Source organism: Camelus dromedarius, chromosome 10, assembly GCF_036321535.1.
Source record: "Camelus dromedarius isolate mCamDro1 chromosome 10, mCamDro1.pat, whole genome shotgun sequence".
NCBI classification, from domain to species: domain Eukaryota; kingdom Metazoa; phylum Chordata; class Mammalia; order Artiodactyla; family Camelidae; genus Camelus; species Camelus dromedarius.
Genome location: NC_087445.1, coordinates 34,766,566 through 34,788,047, shown reverse-complemented (window position 1 = coordinate 34,788,047; position 21,482 = coordinate 34,766,566). Strand labels below are relative to the sequence as shown.

At 45.0% G+C, this 21,482-nt stretch overlaps 1 protein-coding gene across 4 annotated transcripts in view; it reads left to right on the top strand.

Annotated features, from left to right (window-relative positions):
• Window positions 1–16,166, top strand: part of DOCK8 (dedicator of cytokinesis 8) — a 223,457-nt gene extending 207,291 nt beyond the window's left edge. For all 4 annotated transcript variants that reach the window (XM_031449810.2, XM_031449809.2, XM_031449812.2 and 1 more), the window contains 5 exons: window positions 2,460–2,696; window positions 4,701–4,844; window positions 6,078–6,184; window positions 14,474–14,644; window positions 15,041–16,166. In XM_031449810.2, coding sequence (XP_031305670.1) covers window positions 2,460–2,696; window positions 4,701–4,844; window positions 6,078–6,184; window positions 14,474–14,644; window positions 15,041–15,101 — 720 coding nt within the window. In that variant the 3' untranslated portion in view covers window positions 15,102–16,166. The remainder of the gene's footprint in view (window positions 1–2,459; window positions 2,697–4,700; window positions 4,845–6,077; window positions 6,185–14,473; window positions 14,645–15,040) is intronic.
• The last annotated feature ends 5,316 nt before the right edge of the window (window positions 16,167–21,482 follow it).

Below are 21,482 nucleotides of genomic sequence, written 5' to 3'. Positions count from 1 at the left end.
CTTCAAATGCCATCTTCAAGTGGGGCCGCAGCTCACCTGCACTTCTGACCAGACAGCTACAAATTTGGGGGTTCCCATGGCACCTCTCAGTAGATAACTACCTAGAATGACTCACAGAACTCAGAAAAAGGCTATATTGATGATTACAGTTTTATGATAAAGGGTACACATAGGGCAAGGTCTGGGAGGAATCCCCGAGCTTTAGTGCCCTCTCCTTGTGGCATCCAGGCATGTCACCCTCCTGGCATGTCAATATGTTGTTCACCAACCAGGAAGCTCCACTGAGCCTTGGTGTGCAGGGTTTGTACTGGGGTCTTATTACATAGGCATGATTAATTATATCATCAACTACATTATTAAACTCCATCTCCAGCCTCCTCCTACCCCAGAAATCAGGTTGGCCCAGAGTCCCAACTTTCTAACCACAAAGTTGTTCTTTTTGGTGACCAGCCCCAATCCTGAAGCTATCTAGGGACCTACCATGAGTTATCTCATTAGAGTAACAAAGACACTTCTATCACTCAGAAAATCCCAAGGGCTTTTGAAGCTCTGTGCCAGGAAACAAGGACAAAAACCAGATACATTCTTTATTATAGCACAGGGTGATGCCTGCCTGCTCAGCCCAGCTCACAGACAGATATGTACATGGGAGGGCTCTCTAAGCTGCTGGGGATAATTCAAGTTCAAGGTATTATTAAGGGCTGGGGGACTGAGGAGCAGTTGCCATCTGGCAGCCTGTGAAATGAAGAGTCCAAACTCCTCTCTCAGTTCTGTCCTCCAGGATATTACGAAGATGATGCAAGTAGGGAGGAATTGGCCAAATGGAAAAGTTTGTTTTTCTACATATTTCAAAGGACTTGCTCATTTCAGACGCATTCCCTAATCTAGGCTTGAAGCAATAACTGTGGTAAGTAGCTGAGCTAAGCTTCAGACAGGAATATTTGAGGTCTTTGAAAGACAGGATTGGCTGTGTGCCCATGGTGATCTGTGCACAACACATGCCACGTAGAGTCACCGGTGACATCCCTGACACAGGGTGCTCTTTTCTCCTCTGTTACATGCCCACGGTAGGTTGTGAGAGCTTTAAATGAGAATCTGCACCCAGAATTACAAGCAGATTTCACCACACTGAATACTGATTTGTGGTCTGAGGTCAGTGACCTCACGCATCCATTTCACTGGGTGGGTGTTGCAGAGTCTAAGCTCATTGTCATTCTTTTTTTTTTTTTTTTTTTTGATGCCTTCTTTCTGAATAAGTGCTCTTCTTCACAGTGTGTGTGTGTGCGCGCGTGTGTGTGCATGTGTGTATGTGTGTGCATTTTTAAATGAAGCACATGAAGTAAAATTCACTTTTTTGGTGTTTATTTCTTAGAGTTTTGACAAATGCATATAACCACCACCAAAATCAAGATATAGAGAAGTTCCATCACCCCAAAGTATTTCCCCATACCTCTTTGAAGTTATTCCCTCCATTTTTAGCCCCTGACAGTCACTAGTCTGTATTGTCTTTGTAGTTTTGCTTTTTCCAGAATGTCATATAAATGGACTTACACAGTAAATAAATGGAATCATATAGCCTTTTGAGTCCAGCTTCTTTCTCTTAGCACCGTGCAGCTGGGATTCATCCATGTTGTAATGGTTCATTCCTTTTATTGCTGAGTAGAATTCTGTTGTGTGGCTGTACCACCATCTGTTTATCCATTCCCCACTTGAGGGGCATTTGGGTTGTTTCTAGTTTTTGTCTATTATGAATAATGCCACTACAGACGTGTGCACAGGTGTTAGTGTGAACACAAATTCTCTTTTCTTTTGGGCACACACATCGTAGTTGGTTTGCTGGGACGGGTGGTCAGTATAATTTAACTGTATAAGAAACTGCCAACCAATTTCATAAGGAAGCTGAACCATTGTGCATCCTACAATCACTGTATGAAAGCTCCAGCTGAGGGGAGAGTCTAGCTCAGTGGTAAAGTGCATGCTTAGCATGCACGGAGTCCTGGATTCACTCCTCATACCTCCATTTTTAAAATCAAATTTAAAAAAAGAAAAGCTCCAGCTGCTCCCTATTCTTGTCAGCCCTTGGTATTGTCAGCTTTCTTTAGTTTGGTGGTTCTGTAAGCATGTAGTGGTCAGGGTTGTTCTGAAAAGGAAAGCCTTGCCTCTTGTGATAGCAGTTTGCAGATTCTCCTACCAAGTTTCAGTTGGATCATCAGCTCTGCCAGGAGGGGTGACTCGTGGACCTGACTTCACATGGGCACACTCCCCTCTCCTCCTCCCAGTCCTTTCTCTCATCTCCCTGGGGGGGAGAAGAAGGATGGCCGATGGTTGAAGTCTCTTCTGTGGCTTTTGTGAGCTCAGAGGGGTGGTGCTGGGGTTGTGTTCCAGCCTGCCCCTCCCCATTCTATGCATTCTGGGTGACTGTCTGCAGACCTGCTCTTCCCCTACCTTCTCCTCCTCAGGCCTACATACAGATCACTTTTGTGGAGCCCTACTTTGATGAGTACGAGATGAAAGACAGGCTAACCTACTTTGAGAAGAATTTTAATCTGCGGAGGTTCATGTACACCACCCCCTTCACCCTGGAGGGGAGGCCTCGAGGAGAGCTGCACGAGCAGTACCGGAGGAACACCGTCCTGACCACCATGCACGCCTTCCCCTACATCAAGACCAGGATCAGCGTCATCCAGAAGGAGGAGGTAAAGGCACCCAGGGGGAACATGCTCAGGATGGAGGCCGCTGAATGCATGGGCCTGGGTCACCTCCCAAACCTCCTTCATGGCAGACTGGAGTGAAAATCTGAAAGGGGACACCCTTGAAATATTATTATGGTGGTTATCCTTGCCCTCTCCTGGTGCCAGGGAATTCCATTTGGGTAGCACACAGAATCACTCACAACCAGACATACTATAAACATTTTCTTTTACTTTAAAACACATCCATGTCCACTTATTTGTCATTCATTTTGTGTAGAGCCACAGTCTTCTCTGTAATTTGGGGTTGGCTGATCACAATTCAGCATTGTCTTTCTTGTATAAACCCCACCCCTAAGGCATTGCCCAGGATTTTCAGTTTTGGTTTCTGTTAAGCAGAGTGAGAGCTTAAAGATCCTTGTTAAACAATAGGAGAGCAGAATGCGTCTGAATTTTTATGATTTTTTTTTTTGCCACTAGCCTTTTACAGTTGTTTGGGCACACCTAATAAGACAGGAATCTTTATAGCAACTCACTTTCATAATGTCTTGCCCAAGCATTAGCTTGGTTTTCATAGAAACAACTCTCCCTTCCACACCCATAGTTCACCAGTTTATGCGTTACTTAATTAGATTAGGTCATTAAAATAACAAGAATAGCAGGCATAATGAAGCTGGCAAATGAGCCCAGATGAATCGTGCTGAACATACACCTCCCTGGGCAGGAGCCTGCTGCCTGGGCTTCCCAGAGAGTAGCCCACTGGCTCAAGTGTTCAGCAGCCGCCTCCAAGAGTGCATTTCGCAGAGGACAGAGGAGGCCTAACGTGATGACTCAGCTAAGAGCAGGTGCGTTCAGAAGGCATCTGCTGTATTTCTTACTGTTTTGGACTTTTGAGCACCAGGACATGTAGGCATAGCACAGAAATAAGCTCATGGTCCCAGTAAGAGTCCTCACAATTTTTCTTGGCCATTTGTAGTTGCCCAAGAACCTCAATGCTCTAGCTTGTTATGGCTGTTGCAACAAAGTACCACAGACTGGGTGGTTTAAACAATAGAAATGTACTGTCTTATAGTTCCAGAGGCCAGAAGTCCAAAAGCAGGGTGTTGGCAGGGCTGGTTCTGTCTGAGGGCTGTGAGGGAAGGATCTGTTCGAGGCCTCTTTCCTTAGCTTGTGCACAGCCACCTTCTCGTTATGTTTCCTCACATTATCTTCCCTCTGTGCATGTCTCTGTGTCCAGATTTCCTCTTCCTATAGGGACAGGTAGCCCATATTGGATTAGGACCCATCCTAATGACCTCCTTTGAACTTGGTTACCTTTATAAAGACCCTATGTCAAATAAAGTCACATTCTGAGGTACTAGGGGTTAAGAAATGAATTCATTAATTTAGAGGGGACGTAACTCCACCTATAACATTCAGAAAGAACCATATTCCAAATCAACAGAACTTCGCAACTATCTGGTTGACCCTTAAGAGAATTCTGTTTACTGAGAATCCACCTTCAGGGTGGGTTGGAGAAGGCACACACGATGCCAAAATCTTGTGTTATGGCAGGGAAGAAAATCTTGAATGCTGTGCTTCTAATAGCTTTCCCAACTGTAAGTTGAGTAGCCTGTTAAACAAATGGAAAGGAAACCTAACAGTGTAGAAAGAACACAGATTTTGAATGTAGCCATTGTTATGGTCAAAATCCAGCCTCCCCACTTCCTACCTGTGTCATTTTGTGGCACTTACTTAACCTTATAAATCCCTCTTTGATTGTAAAGTGGAAAGAATAGAAGGTTGTTTAAAGGAGTAAATGACACATATATGTAAACTTCCTGGAACATAGTGAGTACTCAAGAAATGTTAGGCCCTTCCTTCCTCTTAACCTGTCCATATTATTTTAAATGGCTCTGAAAGCCTTAGCTACTGCTTCAAACCCAGGTGCCCTCTTTGTCATAGCTCCAGGTTTGTCCATGGCTTATAAGACCAGACGATGACCTCCCTACGTTTATGTCTTATGTTCAGTTTGTTTTGACACCAATCGAAGTTGCCATTGAAGACATGAAGAAGAAGACCCTGCAGTTAGCGGTTGCCATTAACCAGGAGCCCCCTGATGCCAAGATGCTTCAGATGGTGCTGCAGGGCTCTGTCGGAGCTACTGTCAATCAGGTAAGAAAAACCAGCTGGTGGCAGCTCCTCTGGTTCTCGTTATTTTGATTTCATTATGTGTCTGATGCTGCCTTCATTGAGGTCGATGAGGAGTCTGATCAACATACAAATGATGTTCCTAAACTTAGACTGAATACCTGAGGCAGTCTCTTCTACTTCATGTAAAAACCCAACGTAGAAAAGAAATCCTCGAGATCAGTGGACCACGTCTAAGGGGTACCATTTTCTCGGAGAAGTCTTCACTTGGGGACAGTCCTGACAGTGCGATCCCACTCTGGGTCTGTTGGAATGCTGAGTCATGCCCAGCTTAGGCAGAGCTGTTGCAGGGCTTGTAAGCATGCCTGTAGGAGAGAAGGGAAAGGGTCTAGGACATCCCACCCTGAGTCAGTCACCAGATGAAACCAGGAGATTTGCTGAGCAGGAGTGACCTGGAACCCAGCATATTGGGCCACTTCAGAACGGACTGGAGCTTCTCAGACCCATTAGAATCCTCACTCCCAGGCTCAGCATGGAACTAAGCCAGTCTCAGATGCATGGAGTATGAGCTTAGTTCTCTCTGTCTCGTGCGCTTCCTTAACTTCAGATCTAGATCTGCACACCTCCACATGCAAAAACTCAGTGAGCATCATGACTCTTTTGTCCCTCGGCACAGCTGGATTCCCCTGCATAAATTGTGTCCACACAACATCAAGGGAACAGAAGTAGCAGAGAGGAAACGTGACTATAATATTTCCAAGACCAGAAAATATTAGGAAGCCTTTGCTAATATCAATCCTTTAATGAAACTGAAAGACTTTCTAAGCGTATGATCACACTTGTACTTTGAATATCTCTGACTCAAGCCAGCAGTTACACAAAACGATGCTTGCTTCTTGGGCAACTAGGCAAGCGGATATAAATGGATGGATCAAGACAGTCCCCATTTTCAGAAAAGCAACCCAAACACATAGCCTTTGAGGTAGTATATTACCTTTACATATGAAGAAAAACTTCTTACTAATAGCATTTGATTAAGGAAATACATTTATACTTTTGAGTATCCCCCTAAATCTCCAGCCTCCTCCTAAGAAGTCAACATTTTCCTGAGAAGTTCAAAACCTTCCTTGATTTTTTTATTTGGGTCACACTAACTACAAAACTGCACGCTCAAACTTAGAAGTCATGCCAACTTTTTCTCCCAAGTAATTTCGTTTTCTCTCCAACATCAGTAATGTTTTTCACTTTCTCCATCAGGGACCACTGGAAGTAGCCCAAGTATTTTTGGCCGAAATTCCAGCTGACCCAAAACTCTATCGACATCACAACAAGTTGAGATTATGCTTTAAGGAATTCATAATGCGGTAAGAGGGGAAATGGCTGGGAGTTCAGGAGAGCACTGGTTCTGGAAGAGCAGTCCCCAGGCCAGCAGCTTCAGCATCACTCGAGAAATCTGCTAGAGAGGCAGATTCTCAGGTACCAATCAGACCTACTGAGTCAGACTCTACAGAGGTGTGGCCCAGCAACCGGCATTTTAACAAGCCCTCCAGGGGATTCTGACGCACACCCAAGTTTGAGAAGCCTGCGCAGGGCAGCACTGCTTGCACCACTCGTAAGTAATTAGTGGGGAGAGTAGAGCTCAGCGGTAGGGCGCATGCTCAGCGTGGGTTCAACCCCCAGTACCTCTGTTAAATAAAAATAACAAGTAAACCTAGTTACTTCCCCTTGCCCCCAAAAAACAAAAAAGAGTAAAAAGAAACGTAATCAGTAACTAACACTTAAACATGCTTTCATTTTTATCATCTCACATGTGCCTCACAGTCACATTGTAAAACAAGTCTTATCACCATCCTCATTTTCCAAAAGAGGAAATGGAGAGATGGGAGATGATTGCATTAAGGTCACACAGCCAGTTAGTAGCAGAGCTGAGTTCAAACCAGGTCTTCTGAATCCAAACAGCCCACACTTCCTTCAGGGTGCTGATAGTCCACTGATGCGTTGGAGCCTGAAGGCTTCTTGGCACTAGCTAGTCTTTGTAATTTCCCATGTCAGACAGTAACTTATTCTTAGAAATGTAAAAAGACACTGCCTCAAACTGAGAGATACAAGGAAGCTTTTAAAACTGAGGCATCACCTCTGTGGCAGTTCCCAGGGGGAGACAAGCCCCATCTCTGCTCCTGAATTCTGCAGTGGATCTGCTCCAAGTGCAGCCTGCTCAGTCTAGGGCAGAAGTGAATCTTTGGACACATCTTGCAAACCACTGCAATGCAGACAGGCACACTGGGACTCCTGTGGCCCTAAAAAGAATGATGATGAAGGATGTGATGGGACCTCATGAATGAAGGAAGGGACCTCACCCATAAGAGAGGAACATCAGAAAAACGTATACCAGTGTTCCTTTTCATCCAGAACCTTAGAGTAGCATGTAGAGTGTAGGAGTAGCTTCACTTGGCAGATGGGGATAAAGAAAGCTAAAGGGAAAGTTTGTTAAACTCAGTGAAAACTCACCAGAATGCTGGTGCTGGATGAGGTTTTCCTCCTTCACAGGCTTTGATGAGATGTAGGTATAAAGGAAACATTCTTTGTCCTGCAATGAATAACAGCTGCTTAGTAATAGAGGGGGTGAGTGTGTGTAGCTGTGTGTTTTAAGTGTGCGTGCACGTATATACGCATGCACACAAGCAGAGATTATATTTATTGGCTTGTATTTGAATTGTTTCCTGTATTTCACAGTAATTTTGACATTACACGAAAGCTAGATAATTTTTCAGTAAACGTGCATTTTCACAGAACAAAAGGCTAGAAAAATATGGGGGGAGTTTTCAGGGGATCCATTTAATTTCCATGTGTCTTCATTTAAAATGAGTGATGTTTAAAGATCCCTGAAGGTGGCAGTGGTCTGGGCCTCCCTGGACCTCTACAAGGACCTCTGAAATGTTTAATGAGCACACACTAGGACCCAGGTATGCTATGACTTGTAGGAATACAAGAGCTGGACACTCCTGTGCTCCTGATGATAGGACTTTTATCTGGCTAAATAACAACACAGTGCAGCACGTTCTAAGAGCTGTTGAGAGCACACAAAATAGAGGCTACAGAGTTTGGGAGAGAATAGCCATTTGCAGGCTTGGGTGGCTGGGGGAGGCTTTGTCGAAAACATCACTTAAACTTTGTCTTGAGTGTAGGGGTGGTAGGAAGAGAGTAGCAGGAAAACAGAGCCATTACTGGTGAAGGGAGGACAAGACTCAGAGGCAGGGATGTCTGTGATGCATCTGGGCTCCTCTGAGTTGGCAGGAGTGGTGCATTCTGTGGGCGTGCCATCACGAGGACGAGAGCCTGGGGAGACAGGTCATTGGAAAACAGGACTCTGAATAGACTATAAATGTAAAGGGAAGCTTGTTAAGATAAGTGATTTTTTTGTGTTTTAGTTAGTGTGTCCTTATAAAATCCCAGCTGAACATGCATTTCTAATGAGCTCCCAGCCCCAGAACAAATGACTGCAGAGAGCCCCGGGGCTGGGTACAGCTAGTCCCAGGCACGACGCACAAAAGGAAGTGGGTTTTCTTAGGGATAGTCTTTTAGCAAAGTCACGTATTAAACTTCTGATGGTTAAGTTATCTTTCTCCCCTAATAGCGGGCAAACATGCTGGATTTTCACAATCAAATTCACCGCATAAAAAGTTGTTCTCTAACCCTCCCAGTGATTCATATGGGAAATCAGGCTTCTCCACCGCTGGGTGGGCCACTGCCCTGTTCTAGCAATGCCACAAGAATAGGCATCAGTGCTTCTCAAACTTGGCCATGCAAACAAATGACCTGGGGATCTTGTCAAAATGCAGGCTCTGATCCAGTAGGTCTGGGGTGGGCCTAAGACTCTGCATTTCTAACAAGCTCCCAGGTGCTGAAGCTCCTGGATGAGTAGAAGCTGTTAAGTTGCAGAGTTGCTTATTACCCACATCTCACATTTCTTCCTCCCTCCCTCCTCACGGGCTTCATCTCTCAGGCCACGCCTGTTCCCACGCCTTCCCTTTCCTCCCTTCAAAACAGCAAAGGTGCCCATGCTGTTACACTTTGGAACAACTATAGATGTCATTCGTTCATTCAGCAAAAGCTGGATGAGCCCATACTTTGTTCCAGGCACCATCCTACACATGTGCAAGTACGAAGTCCCAGTACAAGTGAGACACGTCTACAGGCAAAACAATACTTCTGCTCACTATTTCATTGTCCAAGTCAAAGTACATTGACTTCTACTTTATTTCACATAGACCAAAAGTAGGCGAGATTGTGGTGAAGGCTGCATAACTGTATCAATCTCCTAAAACTCATCAACTGTATATTTAAAGGAGTGAATGTGATGATCTGTAACTTACACCCTAAATACAAGTAGGAAATGAGGAAACCTTCCTTTCCTCCATTGCTTAATTACTTCTCAAGTCCAATCAGCAAGTTACAGCTTTGTAATGAATAGAGGAACTGTGCTGTCAAGTTGTTTGCACTGTTGTGTTTTCTCCCCACTTCTGCTGTCAGCAGAGTTGACACAGGAGTGGAAAATGTTTAGGGATGAAACTGTTCTCAGGTTTTACCTTGAGTGAGCTCCAGCTGCTCAGCAGACTGGGGCTGGAGGTCGATAAGCCTAGATTTCCAAGGTGAACATAAGTGAGCCTTCTGATGCTGACTGCCAATAGCGGAAATGCATGCTTGCTGGGTACACTGCGGCTGGGCCCCACTGCTGGGCAGTGGCCTTTCTGACTCAGCTGTAGCAGAACAGGATAGAGCCAGGAAGAACCTGGCAGGCTGACTTGCTGCAGCTGACGCTCATCCAGCCAGTCCTGCAGTTCTTCAGATAGTTGCCAGTTGGGACCTCGATCCCCTCCTCCTTTTTCTCACGATAAGAAAAAACACATCAGGGTTTCAGAAGCCAAGATGAAGGGGTACAACATTCTGTTTCCCTCCTCTGCCCCTCAAAGCACCCAGACCATTTTAAACACTGCCAGTCTGTGTTTTTAAGTTTTCTTCTTCTTACATTTCTGTCTTAGCTTGGGCCACTAGAACAAAGCACCACAGACTGAGTGCACAGTGCCAAAGTCTGGCAAGTCCAAGATTAAGGTGCAGTAGATTCTGTTCCTGGGAAAAAACCTCTTGTTGCCTCATAAATGGCCATCTGCTCACTGTATACTTAGGATAGGGCTTGGCACATACTAAATGATGGAAAAGTATAACATGTTTTTACACTAGAGCAAAGTGGGGGTGATGATGGTCTGTCACCCCTACTTTGCTCTAGGAGAGGCAGGCCTCCTCGCTCACAGCCACTTGGTCAGGTCATCACACACTCAACACCATTTCATCCCCATAAACCCATTTTATAGATGAAGGAAATGAGGTTAAAGGAGACTATGATTAGCCCAAGGTCACAAAGCAAGTAACTGGCAGAACCACAAATTAAACTAGTCTTCCATTGGGACAGGCTGCCCTTGGATCTGGGATTTGGTAGAGGTCAGGCTGGGATGGAAGACATGAAGAGGGCAGGATTAGAGAAAGCCACTGGGAAGTGCCCAGGGAGATGGCTCTGCCATGGGACCCTCACACCCACTGCAGTGCTTCGGGTGGAAAGGCCGGATGCCCTTCGGTGCCCTGCCCCCAAATAATCCTCCCTTACCTTTAAGTGCCTGGAGCATATGTGTCACTCCAGTCACAGGAGGAGGATGGGGGCCAATCTCTTAGTTTCTCCAGTGTCTCTCCCCTCCTTCTAGCAGCTATGTTTTTTCAATGGGCCTCAGGTAGAAGCTTGCTAAAGTATTACTAGGAAGATGATCAGAAAGGCAGAATACCACAAACTGGGACTCCAGAGAGAATAGTTCCAACTTGAGACCAAGGCCTGGATTCTAGCTGGAAGGGTCAAGGTCTTTCCTAGGCAGCATTTGTAGTGTTGGGGTTAGAACTGGGGTTGTCGAGCCAGGTCACCTAGGTTCAAACACCCACTCTGCCTTAACTAGCTTTGTGACCTTGGGCAAGTTACACAACCTCAGTTTCCCCAACTGTAAAATGGGGATAGTAGTCATAACTACGTCTTAAAGTTAGTATCAGGGTAAAAACAGTCAATTCATAGAGCTTAGGATACGGCTTGGCACATACTAAGTGACTGAAAAGTATAATAGTATTCAGTGGGGCAAATAGAGACCCGACCAATTTAAGTAGGAAGGAGACTTAATCTGATTTAAATGTAGGCATTGTCTGCCCAAGACTTGTCTGCCCCCATAAGGTTTGTACCATAAGACATAGTGGGGCTGTTGAGACATCAGCCTGGGAGCAGCGGGATCCTGGATTTCCATCCACCTCTGCTGTTCCCACAGGTGTGTGACTCTAGACAGGGCACTTCATCTCTTCACATCTTAGTTTCATTAACTATGGGGGAAGAAAGGGACTGGAATATAGAAATCTCTAATAGTCTATCATCATTTTCATATTGAATAGTTTCTGCACTCAGACTGGGCCTATCAGGAATAATAAAAATAAGTGTTCTAGATTTTAGCTATGCCCCAGTACTATTCTAAGCATTTTATATATTCAACTCATTTAATCTTTACAAACATTTATGAGGTCGGCTAGTATCACCGTCACATCACAGGTGAAGAAATTAAGGCATGGAAAGCTTAAGTAACTTGCCTCCTGTCACAAAGCCAGTAAGCAGCGAAGCAGAATTCAGAGCTGAGCACTCCAGCTCCAGAGTCTGTCCTTTTTACTACAGTGCTGTGCTTTTCTCTCTAGGAATGACATTCAGTTGCTAGTAACAGAGAATGAAAGTAAGAGTGGCTTAAATAAGATGAAAACTTATTTTCTCTTGTATAAAATAAGATCAGAGATAGTCTTATCAGAGATGTGTGGTGGCCACATAAAGTCATCAGAGACCCTGGCTCTTTCCATTCTTTCACTCTGCTATCTTGGTTATGGTGTACCCATCCTCATAGCCACAAAATGGCTGCTAGGGCTCTGGCCATTGCAACCACATCCTAGGCAAGTATAAGGAATAGAAATGAGGAAAGAGCAAAAGGCTATACCCATTAAAAGAGCTTTACCTAGTGATCTCATCTTATATCCCAGTCAGCTGTCCCTATCTGTAAGGGAGGCTAGGGAATATAATTTTCCAGGTGGGTATACCACCTGGAGTTCTGTTACTAAGGAAGAGGGAATGGATGTTGAGAAAGCAACTAGCAATTTTTTGCCATTCTGAGGGACTGATGTGTGAGCTGTGCTGAAGGAGTATCACCGAGGAGGGAGGGCAAGAAGTGCAGAAGGTGAGGGCTACATGACCACCCTCTCTGTAGAAGAGACACCTACCTCCTTAGATAGAGGACTGTGAAAGTTACAAAAGCCAGGCACCATGTTCTGGAGGCACAACTTCCTGCCTTTTCTAGTCCCCATCTGTCTGGTTTCTTTAGGATTCTGACTGCTGAAAAACCCCAGCACACTGACTATAAGAGAATGCTTTTGTTCAGTGAATTTATCAACAAAGGGAGCCCCAAAGGAGGTGGCTATCTGGAACAGTGGTATCACTGAGTGAGAGTAGCACAATTCAGATGTTCGTGGACCTAAAGAAAATGTTACAGATAAGACCATTAAAAAAAATTATTTGCAGTGTAGTTATATGATCCTGTGTACATTTCCCAAGAGATGTGGTTCTTTGGGAGGGAAGTTTAATGCATGGCTCACTTTAGTTTATGGGTTTAAATTAACATAGTGGAAATTAATTTTAATAAGAAAATCTAAAGAATATAATCCAAATGGAAGGAAGAAATAAATGTGGAAAATGTACATGAAACAATTTTATAAGTTATAAAATTTGTTAAAATAGAAAGTTACTACAAACAGATGAATTTTTTCACTCCACTTATCTTTTTAAAATACTTGTCTTTTTAAAACACTATGTTTTAAATATACACACACACACACACACACCTATATATATTACTTTGCAACAAACTACCCCAAAATTTAGTGCCTTAAAATAACACCAAGGACATTTAATTATTATGTAGGTGGTTCTGGAGGTTGGCTAGGTGATTCTTGTTCAGACTCTAACTCAGTAGCAGTCAGATGGTGGCTGGGGCTTGAAGCATCCAAAGGCTTCCTCACTCACATGTCTGGTGTCTGGGCTGAGAATACTCAAACAGCAGTTGGTTCAGGATTCCAAAGGTGCCTGTCCTGAGACAGAGAGAGAGAAGAAAGGAGTAAGCACCAGGCAGAAGCTATATTGCCTTTTATTACCCAGTGGCACAGCATGACTTCCACCACGCTGCGTTCACCGAGGCAGTCATAAATGACCACCTGACTTTTGAAGAGAGTGTGGCAAGTTTCTGCAAGAGCACAGAGGATGGGCAATTATTGCTGTGGCCATTTAAAAAAAAAATCTTAGCATCACAGCTTCTCAATGAATTGTCCCAACAACCCTCGGCGATTGTATGAGATTACGTCCCCATTTTACAGATGAGAGAACTGAGGATTTCAACAGTTAATTCATTGTGCTAATGAGTAGGAACTCAGTTTCAACCCCAGCTCTGCCCACATGTAAAGCATCTAACCCAGTCTAGGGCACATAGTATGTGATCAGTATATGCTAAACTACCTATTATGACTTCTGATAATAAAAAACACAGAGAATGTAGTTACTTCTCCCCAGATTTGCAGAGTAGACATCCCCAAGTTAGCAGTTAGCTTCTGCAGCCCTTGCAGTCTGCCAATGTTACAAGCCCGGGCCTTTAACTCACCTGAAACTGATTTCATTTTACATGTGGTGGTAGCTCATAACTGTTAGTTGAGGCAATAAAAACAATAATAAGGGGTGATGTAGACTTCTCAGGATTCAAAGGCTACACACCTCCCCTTCTTAGCTCTTCCCTGAAACCTTTGGTATGTAACCTTAGGTATCCTACAATTTGCTTCAATTGATGTCAAATTTAAAAGATGGGCAAAAATCCAGTTAAGGGAGTTTTTTTGGCTTCTGGGGTAAATTAAATGGAGTCATTCTTCCACAGCAGGCTAATTCCATGATGAAGCTGTGGCCGTAGCTACATGCCACCCTCATTACCTTTGACTGTCATCCTGAACATGTTTAATAGAAATGATTAGGTAAAAAGGTCTGGGTGTCCCCATAACATAGCTAAATCTAGCACCACTATTAGGAAAACAGTTTAAACCACATTAATCACAGGGATCCTATTTGTCTGAAAGAAAACAGATTATTACTGTGTATTGCATGTCAGCTGAATTTCAACCATTGTGTTGTCCCTTCAAGGTTTGTCGAATGTTAAGTTCCCTTGGATAGAACAGTATAAAATAAAAGGTAAGGCTTCATCAAGTTTAAGTAACATGATTTTCTTCTATGGTATGTGCCACGTTGTCTGGGAGACAGACTCTGGGGCTGGAATACTCCCCCCTCTGAAGCCTGCTTTGCAGCTTATTGGCTTTGTGACACTAGGCAAGTTACTTAAGCTTTCTGTGCCTTAGTTTCTTCACCTGAGGTGTGACGGTGATACTAGCCGACCTCAAAATTTTTGTAAAGATTAAATGAGTTAAATATATGAAAATTTCTAAGCACTTCAAGCGCATATGAAGTGTCACCTCATTCTCTCCCCACCCTGATACTTGCCTCTCAGATGCGGTGAAGCCGTGGAAAAAAACAAGCGTCTCATCACGACAGACCAGAGGGAGTACCAGCAGGAACTCAAAAAGAACTACAACAAGCTGAAAGAGAGCCTCAGGCCAATGATTGAGCGGAAAATCCCAGAACTCTACAAGCCGCTGTTCAGAGTTGAGAGTCAAAAGAGGTAAGAGGAGGATGAAGGGTAAGGCGTGAGGCTCAGCAATCAGAAGCGCAGGACCGGGGCGAGCGGGGGCGGGCCTGGAGTCAGGGAAGCCGCCAGAGCGCGCGCGACCCGCCCCGCTGGCGTCCTGATCCCCGCCCCGCACCTCCTCCTTGAGCTCCCCGAGGCCCCTGCACGCGGCCTCTGCCCGCCGTCTTCCCAGGGCCCAATTGCTGCCTGCGTTTCTTCCCGCACAGTGTGAAGGGATGGCGGCATCTTCCCTTATTTACGTATTTATTGGGTTCTCCATGATTGGTGACCTTTTCTAGTGAGTGATTTTTTTCCCCCTCCCTCTTTCTAAAAGGCTAATTGATCTTTCTTTCCTCTGTTCTCTTTCTCCCTCTCTCTCCGTAATTTCAGAGACTCCTTCCACAGATCTAGTTTCAGGAAATGTGAAACCCAGTTGTCACAGGGCAGCTGAGGAAAGCTATCTTCACCCATGAAGACTGAGGCCCTGTGACCCCGGAGAAGGACCCGCTGGTACTTAAAACATAGGACATTTACCACACAGGACAGATCACATCCTCCCTGACCAGACAGCATTCTGGAAGCTCTGGGATCCAAGTGACGATGGCAATTACACCCTAATGGGGTCTGACCAGATTTGGGGCGTGCTAGGCGATGGAAGTAGTGGAGTATGGTTCATCAGAGGTGCCGGTGTATTTATTACGGCATATTTTTTCCCATTATCGCGCAAAACAAGGCATAAACAGCGTCTCCTGCTGAATGGTCAGTCACCATCTAGCCAAGGGGTGACTTCCTCTCACCTGTATTTAAATTTAATCTGTATTTAGATAAACCCAAATTGCCCTAGGAAAAATGGGAATAGTTGTCCACCAACCTGTGCAAAGCAAACTTCACTCCTTCTTTATAGGAAAGGAGAGTGAGCTTGCTGGAATGCAAAACCTTTCAATAAATCTGTAAGGGGAGGCCTTACTAGAAATCAAAAAATCATGAAGGCTAGAAATTTGGGGATGGATTCATTATTTGTGAATTTGTTACCCCTTGGGTAACGGTGGACTAATTGTTGTGTAGTTATTTTTGCTTTACCGTTCTGTTACGTTAAGTTAATTTAGCATGCGCTTATAGAAGAGCACCGTGGAAGCACTGATACAGCAGACGTGTGGTACGCTGAGCGACCTGCTGAAAGTTGCAGGTGCTGCAGTTCCTTAAATTGAAAGAATTTTCCTCTAAAGTTTTGCATATTCCTTATGTTTGCTCTTGCTTTCTTTTTTTCTCCCCCTCTCTGGGGCCAAGTTTATTTTTACAGAAGGAGACTATTTCTGCTTTAATTTCTGAACATTGTGCTGTCCATCAGCGTATGTACATCAGCTACAGAATATATTCAGCTTTGGATTCTTTTGACAATGTACTTTAGGAGAAAGATGAACAAAGTTCTTATTTGAGAATTAAATTATATATTTTTAATATGACTGATTACCTTGACTGGTACTCAAAATATAATAAGAATTGGAAGCAAAATGTCTCCCTTTGCAATGTGTGTTTTTCATTTTGACAACTCATAACTCTTTTGTAAAACACTTCAGAGAAGAAGAAAGATGCATAATCACGGCCTTGGTCAAACAGTGCTACCCAGGATCCCACCTCGTATGCAGTATTTAATCTTGCTGGTCACGAGAGAGAATGTAATATGGAGTATTCCAGAACTTTTTGTGTACACCATCAGGTATGCATGAATTTATAGTCTGAAAGAGGACTTTTTTTTTTTTAATTACTTAAGCTTACCAGTTTAAGTGGCAAACTTTTTGTTTTTTGGGCATTTGGGGCAGAACTCTTTCTAAAGTATATTATGTATTTAATTGCTTTCTTAAATGAGTATGCATGGCATACTTTAATTCCATATGTTGTTTAGTTTCTTCTGTGTGAGAGACACTGGGTGAGACCAAGGTCCAACAACACTGTCACTGCCCTCCAGAGTACCTCATTTAGTGAGGAAGAGCATCTCATCTGTGTGTACGTGGCCATAATACCCAGCAGACTAGGACAGGCCCCATGGAGTGTAACCTTTTCTGAGTGACTCCAGGATCACCATTATCAACACCTGTTGTATTCTGCCTCAGACAGTAAGGGTTAGGTGTTATGCAGGGCTGGCTTTTAGCTCTAAGAGCCCTAATAATCCTGTGACCTAAAATACTCCAGATCAAATGTCCTCTGCTTTTAGATACCAAGGGCTGGGGCAATCAACCTCAAGTAAAATCTATAACCCAACTCATGGGTACCCTGTGGCACTCCATTTGGGAAGCCCTGGCCTAAGAGTAGTTTTCGGTTGGCAATCTTTTATAAGGGACAGAAAACTAAACTCAAGTCAATGTTTTCAAAGAGGGTAGTGTAGTTTACTGGGTCATTTAACAGATTAACCTAGAGGAGAATTGGTTCAGACTCAGCTCGATTCAGGGCCCACACACCATGTCCTGGGTCCATTTTTCATCTCTGCTTTCTCTTGTGTGGCTCCATCCTCAGGCTTTCAGCAGTGGTTCCTGGAAATTCCAGGCTCACCCATCATGACAAAGGCAGTCCTGAGCCTCACAACCTCATACCACCAAGCTCCACAAAGAAAAGAAGTTCTGGGTTCCAGAATTCCCAAATTCTTTGGTTTGCTCTGGTTGGAGTGGCTCATGCTAAGCAAGGTTCTCCCCTCGCAGAAGAAGCAGGGTCAATACCGACTCAAACCACAGGGCTAGCGATAGAGGGATGGGTAGTTCCTCGGGGAACTGGGAGGAAAGGGGAAAAGAAGCATAACAAACCACAGGGGTTCCCTGCGGAACATTTTACTTCAAAGTAAATGCATTCAGAAGAAGGAACTTGTAGGGAGCTCAGGATTACAGGGTTTTTTTTTTTTTTTTCATATCATGTTCACAACCACTGATCTGGAAGGACCATCCCTAGGAGGGGAGATGAAAAGGATATGCCATACATGAAGGAGGACCCAAGGCTTATCATATCCTGAAGAAGAGTGGGGACTGGGACAGATAGGGGTGGACACTCCCATCCTCGGGAGTGTCTTGCCAAAAATGATGCAAATGATCAGGAATAGAGCTGAGCGGGGAGGGGCACTGAGAGAAAAGTGAGAGCAACAGGGAAAATGGAATAAAATTAGGTTTGAGTGGAAAAAGTCAAGCATCAAAATTATGTTTCACCCTCATCTCTGTGTCCTCAGTGCCTGGCCCATCGTGGGCACTCCACGAATGTTTGTAAATGACCAAAATACTGAATGAAAGTGGTCATCAGTGATGATTTCTGCCAGACTATTCCTCTTGTATCTCTGGGCCAAAAGCACCTAACAGGATAGACAATTTGGGTCAACTAGCCCAGGAGGAATGTTCCCTCTAGACTTTACCTATTATCAATGAATGCATGGGCAGGAATTATGAGGATTTGTCCCCCTTTTCTGCTGTTTTCCTTTGAGTTACCATAGACCTTATCCTTAATAAGAATCACAGCACCTGATTAAAAAGCCAGGGCTCAGATGGTCACTACGTTTTCTGCTATAGAATTGGTGAAGGAAATGTAGCAGAGCCTCAGCTGAAAACTTTTCAGAGAGTTGTCTACGTTCCTATGTTCTTGGGGGAGCAGTGCTCTCCCTGGAATGATGCTACTGAGTCCAACCCAGTTCCTGGTCTGATAATGATGTTTGCGACATTAGCTTGACAGCTAAATGGCTTTCGCCTTTACTGTTTTCCCCACACATTGGAAGATGGCAAGTCGCTGGTTGCCAGGGTAAGGGAGCAATTAGCAAGGTGGTAGAGCTCTAAAGGTACAACCGAGGAACCAGCTCTCTTGTCCCTTGTCATTTCCTTTCTGCAACCAGAGAACATGACATGAACGAACTGTTCCTTTACCTAACAGGATTATCAGGGTAATTAGATTAAAAAAAGAAAGAAGGAAAGCCTGTGTGACTGCAGAAGGTTTCTGGACGAAGGAGCAGAAGTCCCACTTTCTTATTCTTCCACTCTCTAGTCCTGCAGCTCTCTGATCTTCAGGTCTTTCCACTGTAAAAAAAAAAAAAAAAAAAAAAAAAAAAAAGGATGAGTTGCTCTGTCTTCTCCCAACCTGCTGAGGAAATCCAGTGAGACAATTACCGCATGGGGACATGTTTTGGCGACTCAAATGTGCTGCCCCATGTGTAAGGAAGCATTATTTACAACTGACACCTCCAGAAAGTTTAGCCAGGCCCTCACACATTGCATTCACTGCTGGCAGCAAGGATCAAAAGCAGGCCAAAGGTGCAGGCAGGACAGAGGCCTGACTTACCAGAAAGTAAATGCCTGGTCTATTCAACCTGCAGTGCCAGTTTACATGGTCTGGTCAAGGCCAACACAAGGGCCTTCAGGGTAGAAGGAAAAAAGGGTATCAGTGGAACTGAGAGGGTGCACAGTGGCGCCTGGAAACCCAATCCAACACGGCTTCCCTTCTCCTCAAGTGCAGCATGTTTCCAGTGCATTCCTCTGGAACGTAAATACACAGATTCTAACAGCCCACCTGTGGCCCCCAGCCTGTAAGTGCTCCCTGAGGGTATCAAAGCACACCGACTTCCACTTGAAACAGAGCCAGTGAGAGGCAAGTTTCCCCAAGAGTAATAAGGAAGAAAGAGAGGACTTGGCAGCCACGACGCATTTGCAATAATTGAACTGCCTTTGCTGGTTGACAAGCCCAGGGTTTATGGGCAGCCTCACCTGCTCCACTCCACCGGCTCCAACTTTGCAGCCAGAGCGCGAAAGTCTCCAGATACATATCAAGCCAAAAGTTTCTAAAGAGGACAGCGTGGAGGCAAGCAACTGATTAGGAAACTCAATGGCCCTAATCCATGGAGAACTGAGAGCAAGGAACCCCAACAAGCGCAGCTGTTTAAACGCGGGTTAGAGAAATCAAGCACACCTCCCCCCCCCGGGGGGGGTTTTACTGCGCATGCGCGCGCGTCGGGCGTTTGTGTTTGGAGCGAAAAAGTGCTCGGTCTCAGGCAGTGAGTAGCTGGAAACTGGGAAATGGGGGTGCTGTACAGCATCAACGAGGGATTCGGGGAGGCTCGGGGGCCTTATTTCTCAGGAATTGTGAAGCTACAGGAAAAGCTGTTGAAGTGGGAATCAAGTAAAGTAATAGTGTGGGAAACGGGCATAGTCCTAAAATCTCCTTCCTGGGACGCCTGCGACTGGAGGATTCCAGAAGGTGCAAGTAAATGTGTATTTGGAATGAAAGGGTGGGAGGAAGTGTGTGTTGGCCGGGGGTGGGGGTGTCTAGTGAAGTCTCTGGGCAGGAACCTTCCCCTGGCTCCCGGGCTTGGTTTCACCTGCCGGCACTCTGAATCTCAGGGCAGGCTCGCACGGTGGAGGACAAGCGGGGCCGGCTTTCCTGCAGATGCGGAAGCAAGACCCAGTCCCTGCCCGGGGGAGAGCAGACCCACTCCAGTAGAGGCACGTGTGCACACAGCTTTTGTTGAAGTTTGAAAGGGTCCCCACCCTCCATTCCACCTGAACTCCAGCTTGGAACATAGCCACAGCCTAATCCCCACCCCTTCTTGAAACCTTTCTCCCATTCCTCCAGCCCTTACTGGCCCATCGCGCTCTGGTTTTGTCTGTGTGGACTGTCCCCTCCACTTGATTAGAAGTTCCTTGAGGCCAGGAACTATCCCTCTTTTTATCAGTGAAGAGATTGAAGATCAGGAAGTTCTTATCCAAGTAGACACTAACCATCCTGGGTAGTTAAGACAGACCTGTTCGTAGTTCTTATGTTCTCCAACTAAATAATGCCACGTTTACTGTTTTGCATGGGGCTAGTCAGAGTCAGATTGATAGAGAAAATATCATTTCTTCAAATAAAACTAGATTGTGTTGTCACTGGGTAATATGAAAGCTTACTTGGTTGCTTATTTTTAAGGTAATACATGAAAAAAAATCTATAGTTCTCATTGGTGGGAAACTGCAGTGGGATCTTATCCCCCTACCAATGTCTCCTTCACCTACTAGACTGAACCTGTCTTTCAGAGCCAACAAAGCTGGACACCGCAAAACCCCAGCCCCAGCAGAGGCAGTGAATATTGGGTACGGGGAGGTGCACAGGGAGGTTCCCAAGAGAGGGATAAAGACACTGGATGAGGGTGTGAAAGAAGGAACTGTAAGGGGGTAGGATGGGAGCGATGGGGTGGGGAGCATACTGAGGACAGAGTTCAAGAGGTGGCACTGTCAGTGTAGGAATCCCTCCTTCTGGGAGCCTAAGTCAGCCGTCTTCCCTGGCATGGGACAGAGTCAAGTCAGATAAAGTCACTGTTTCTGGTCCTTCCTCACTCAGCTGTTCTGTGAGGCTAACTGACATTTTAGTAAGAGAATGCAGTTTCCAAAACCTCCATCATAGTGGATGTTGCCATCTGAGGACATGCCATCTGAGAACCATCCAGCAAGGACCAGAACTGACTCCCTGGGCACAAGGTACAGTAGAAAGAAATCCACTCCCCACATTCTTCTCTTCCTTTGCTTCAATACTCTTCTCTAGAGCAAGAAGTGGCTTTATGTGATTGAGAAGAAGGGCTCTGCTCCTCTAGGGCCAAGTTATATCTCCAAAGGCCCAGACAAGGCCTTGTACCTAACTATGGGCACTTTGTAAGCAGCTGATGAATGAAGACAGGCATTTCCACCAGGTTATACGTCCCACCTTATCTGCAACCCCTGCCTTGCCCACGTCCCTGGAAGGGGCAGGTGTCTCTTCTGAGTGACCAGGTTCCTGCTATTCCCCCTGGACCATGGCTGACTGACCTAGGAAACCAGTGTGATCCCTGAGGGACACGGCGTAG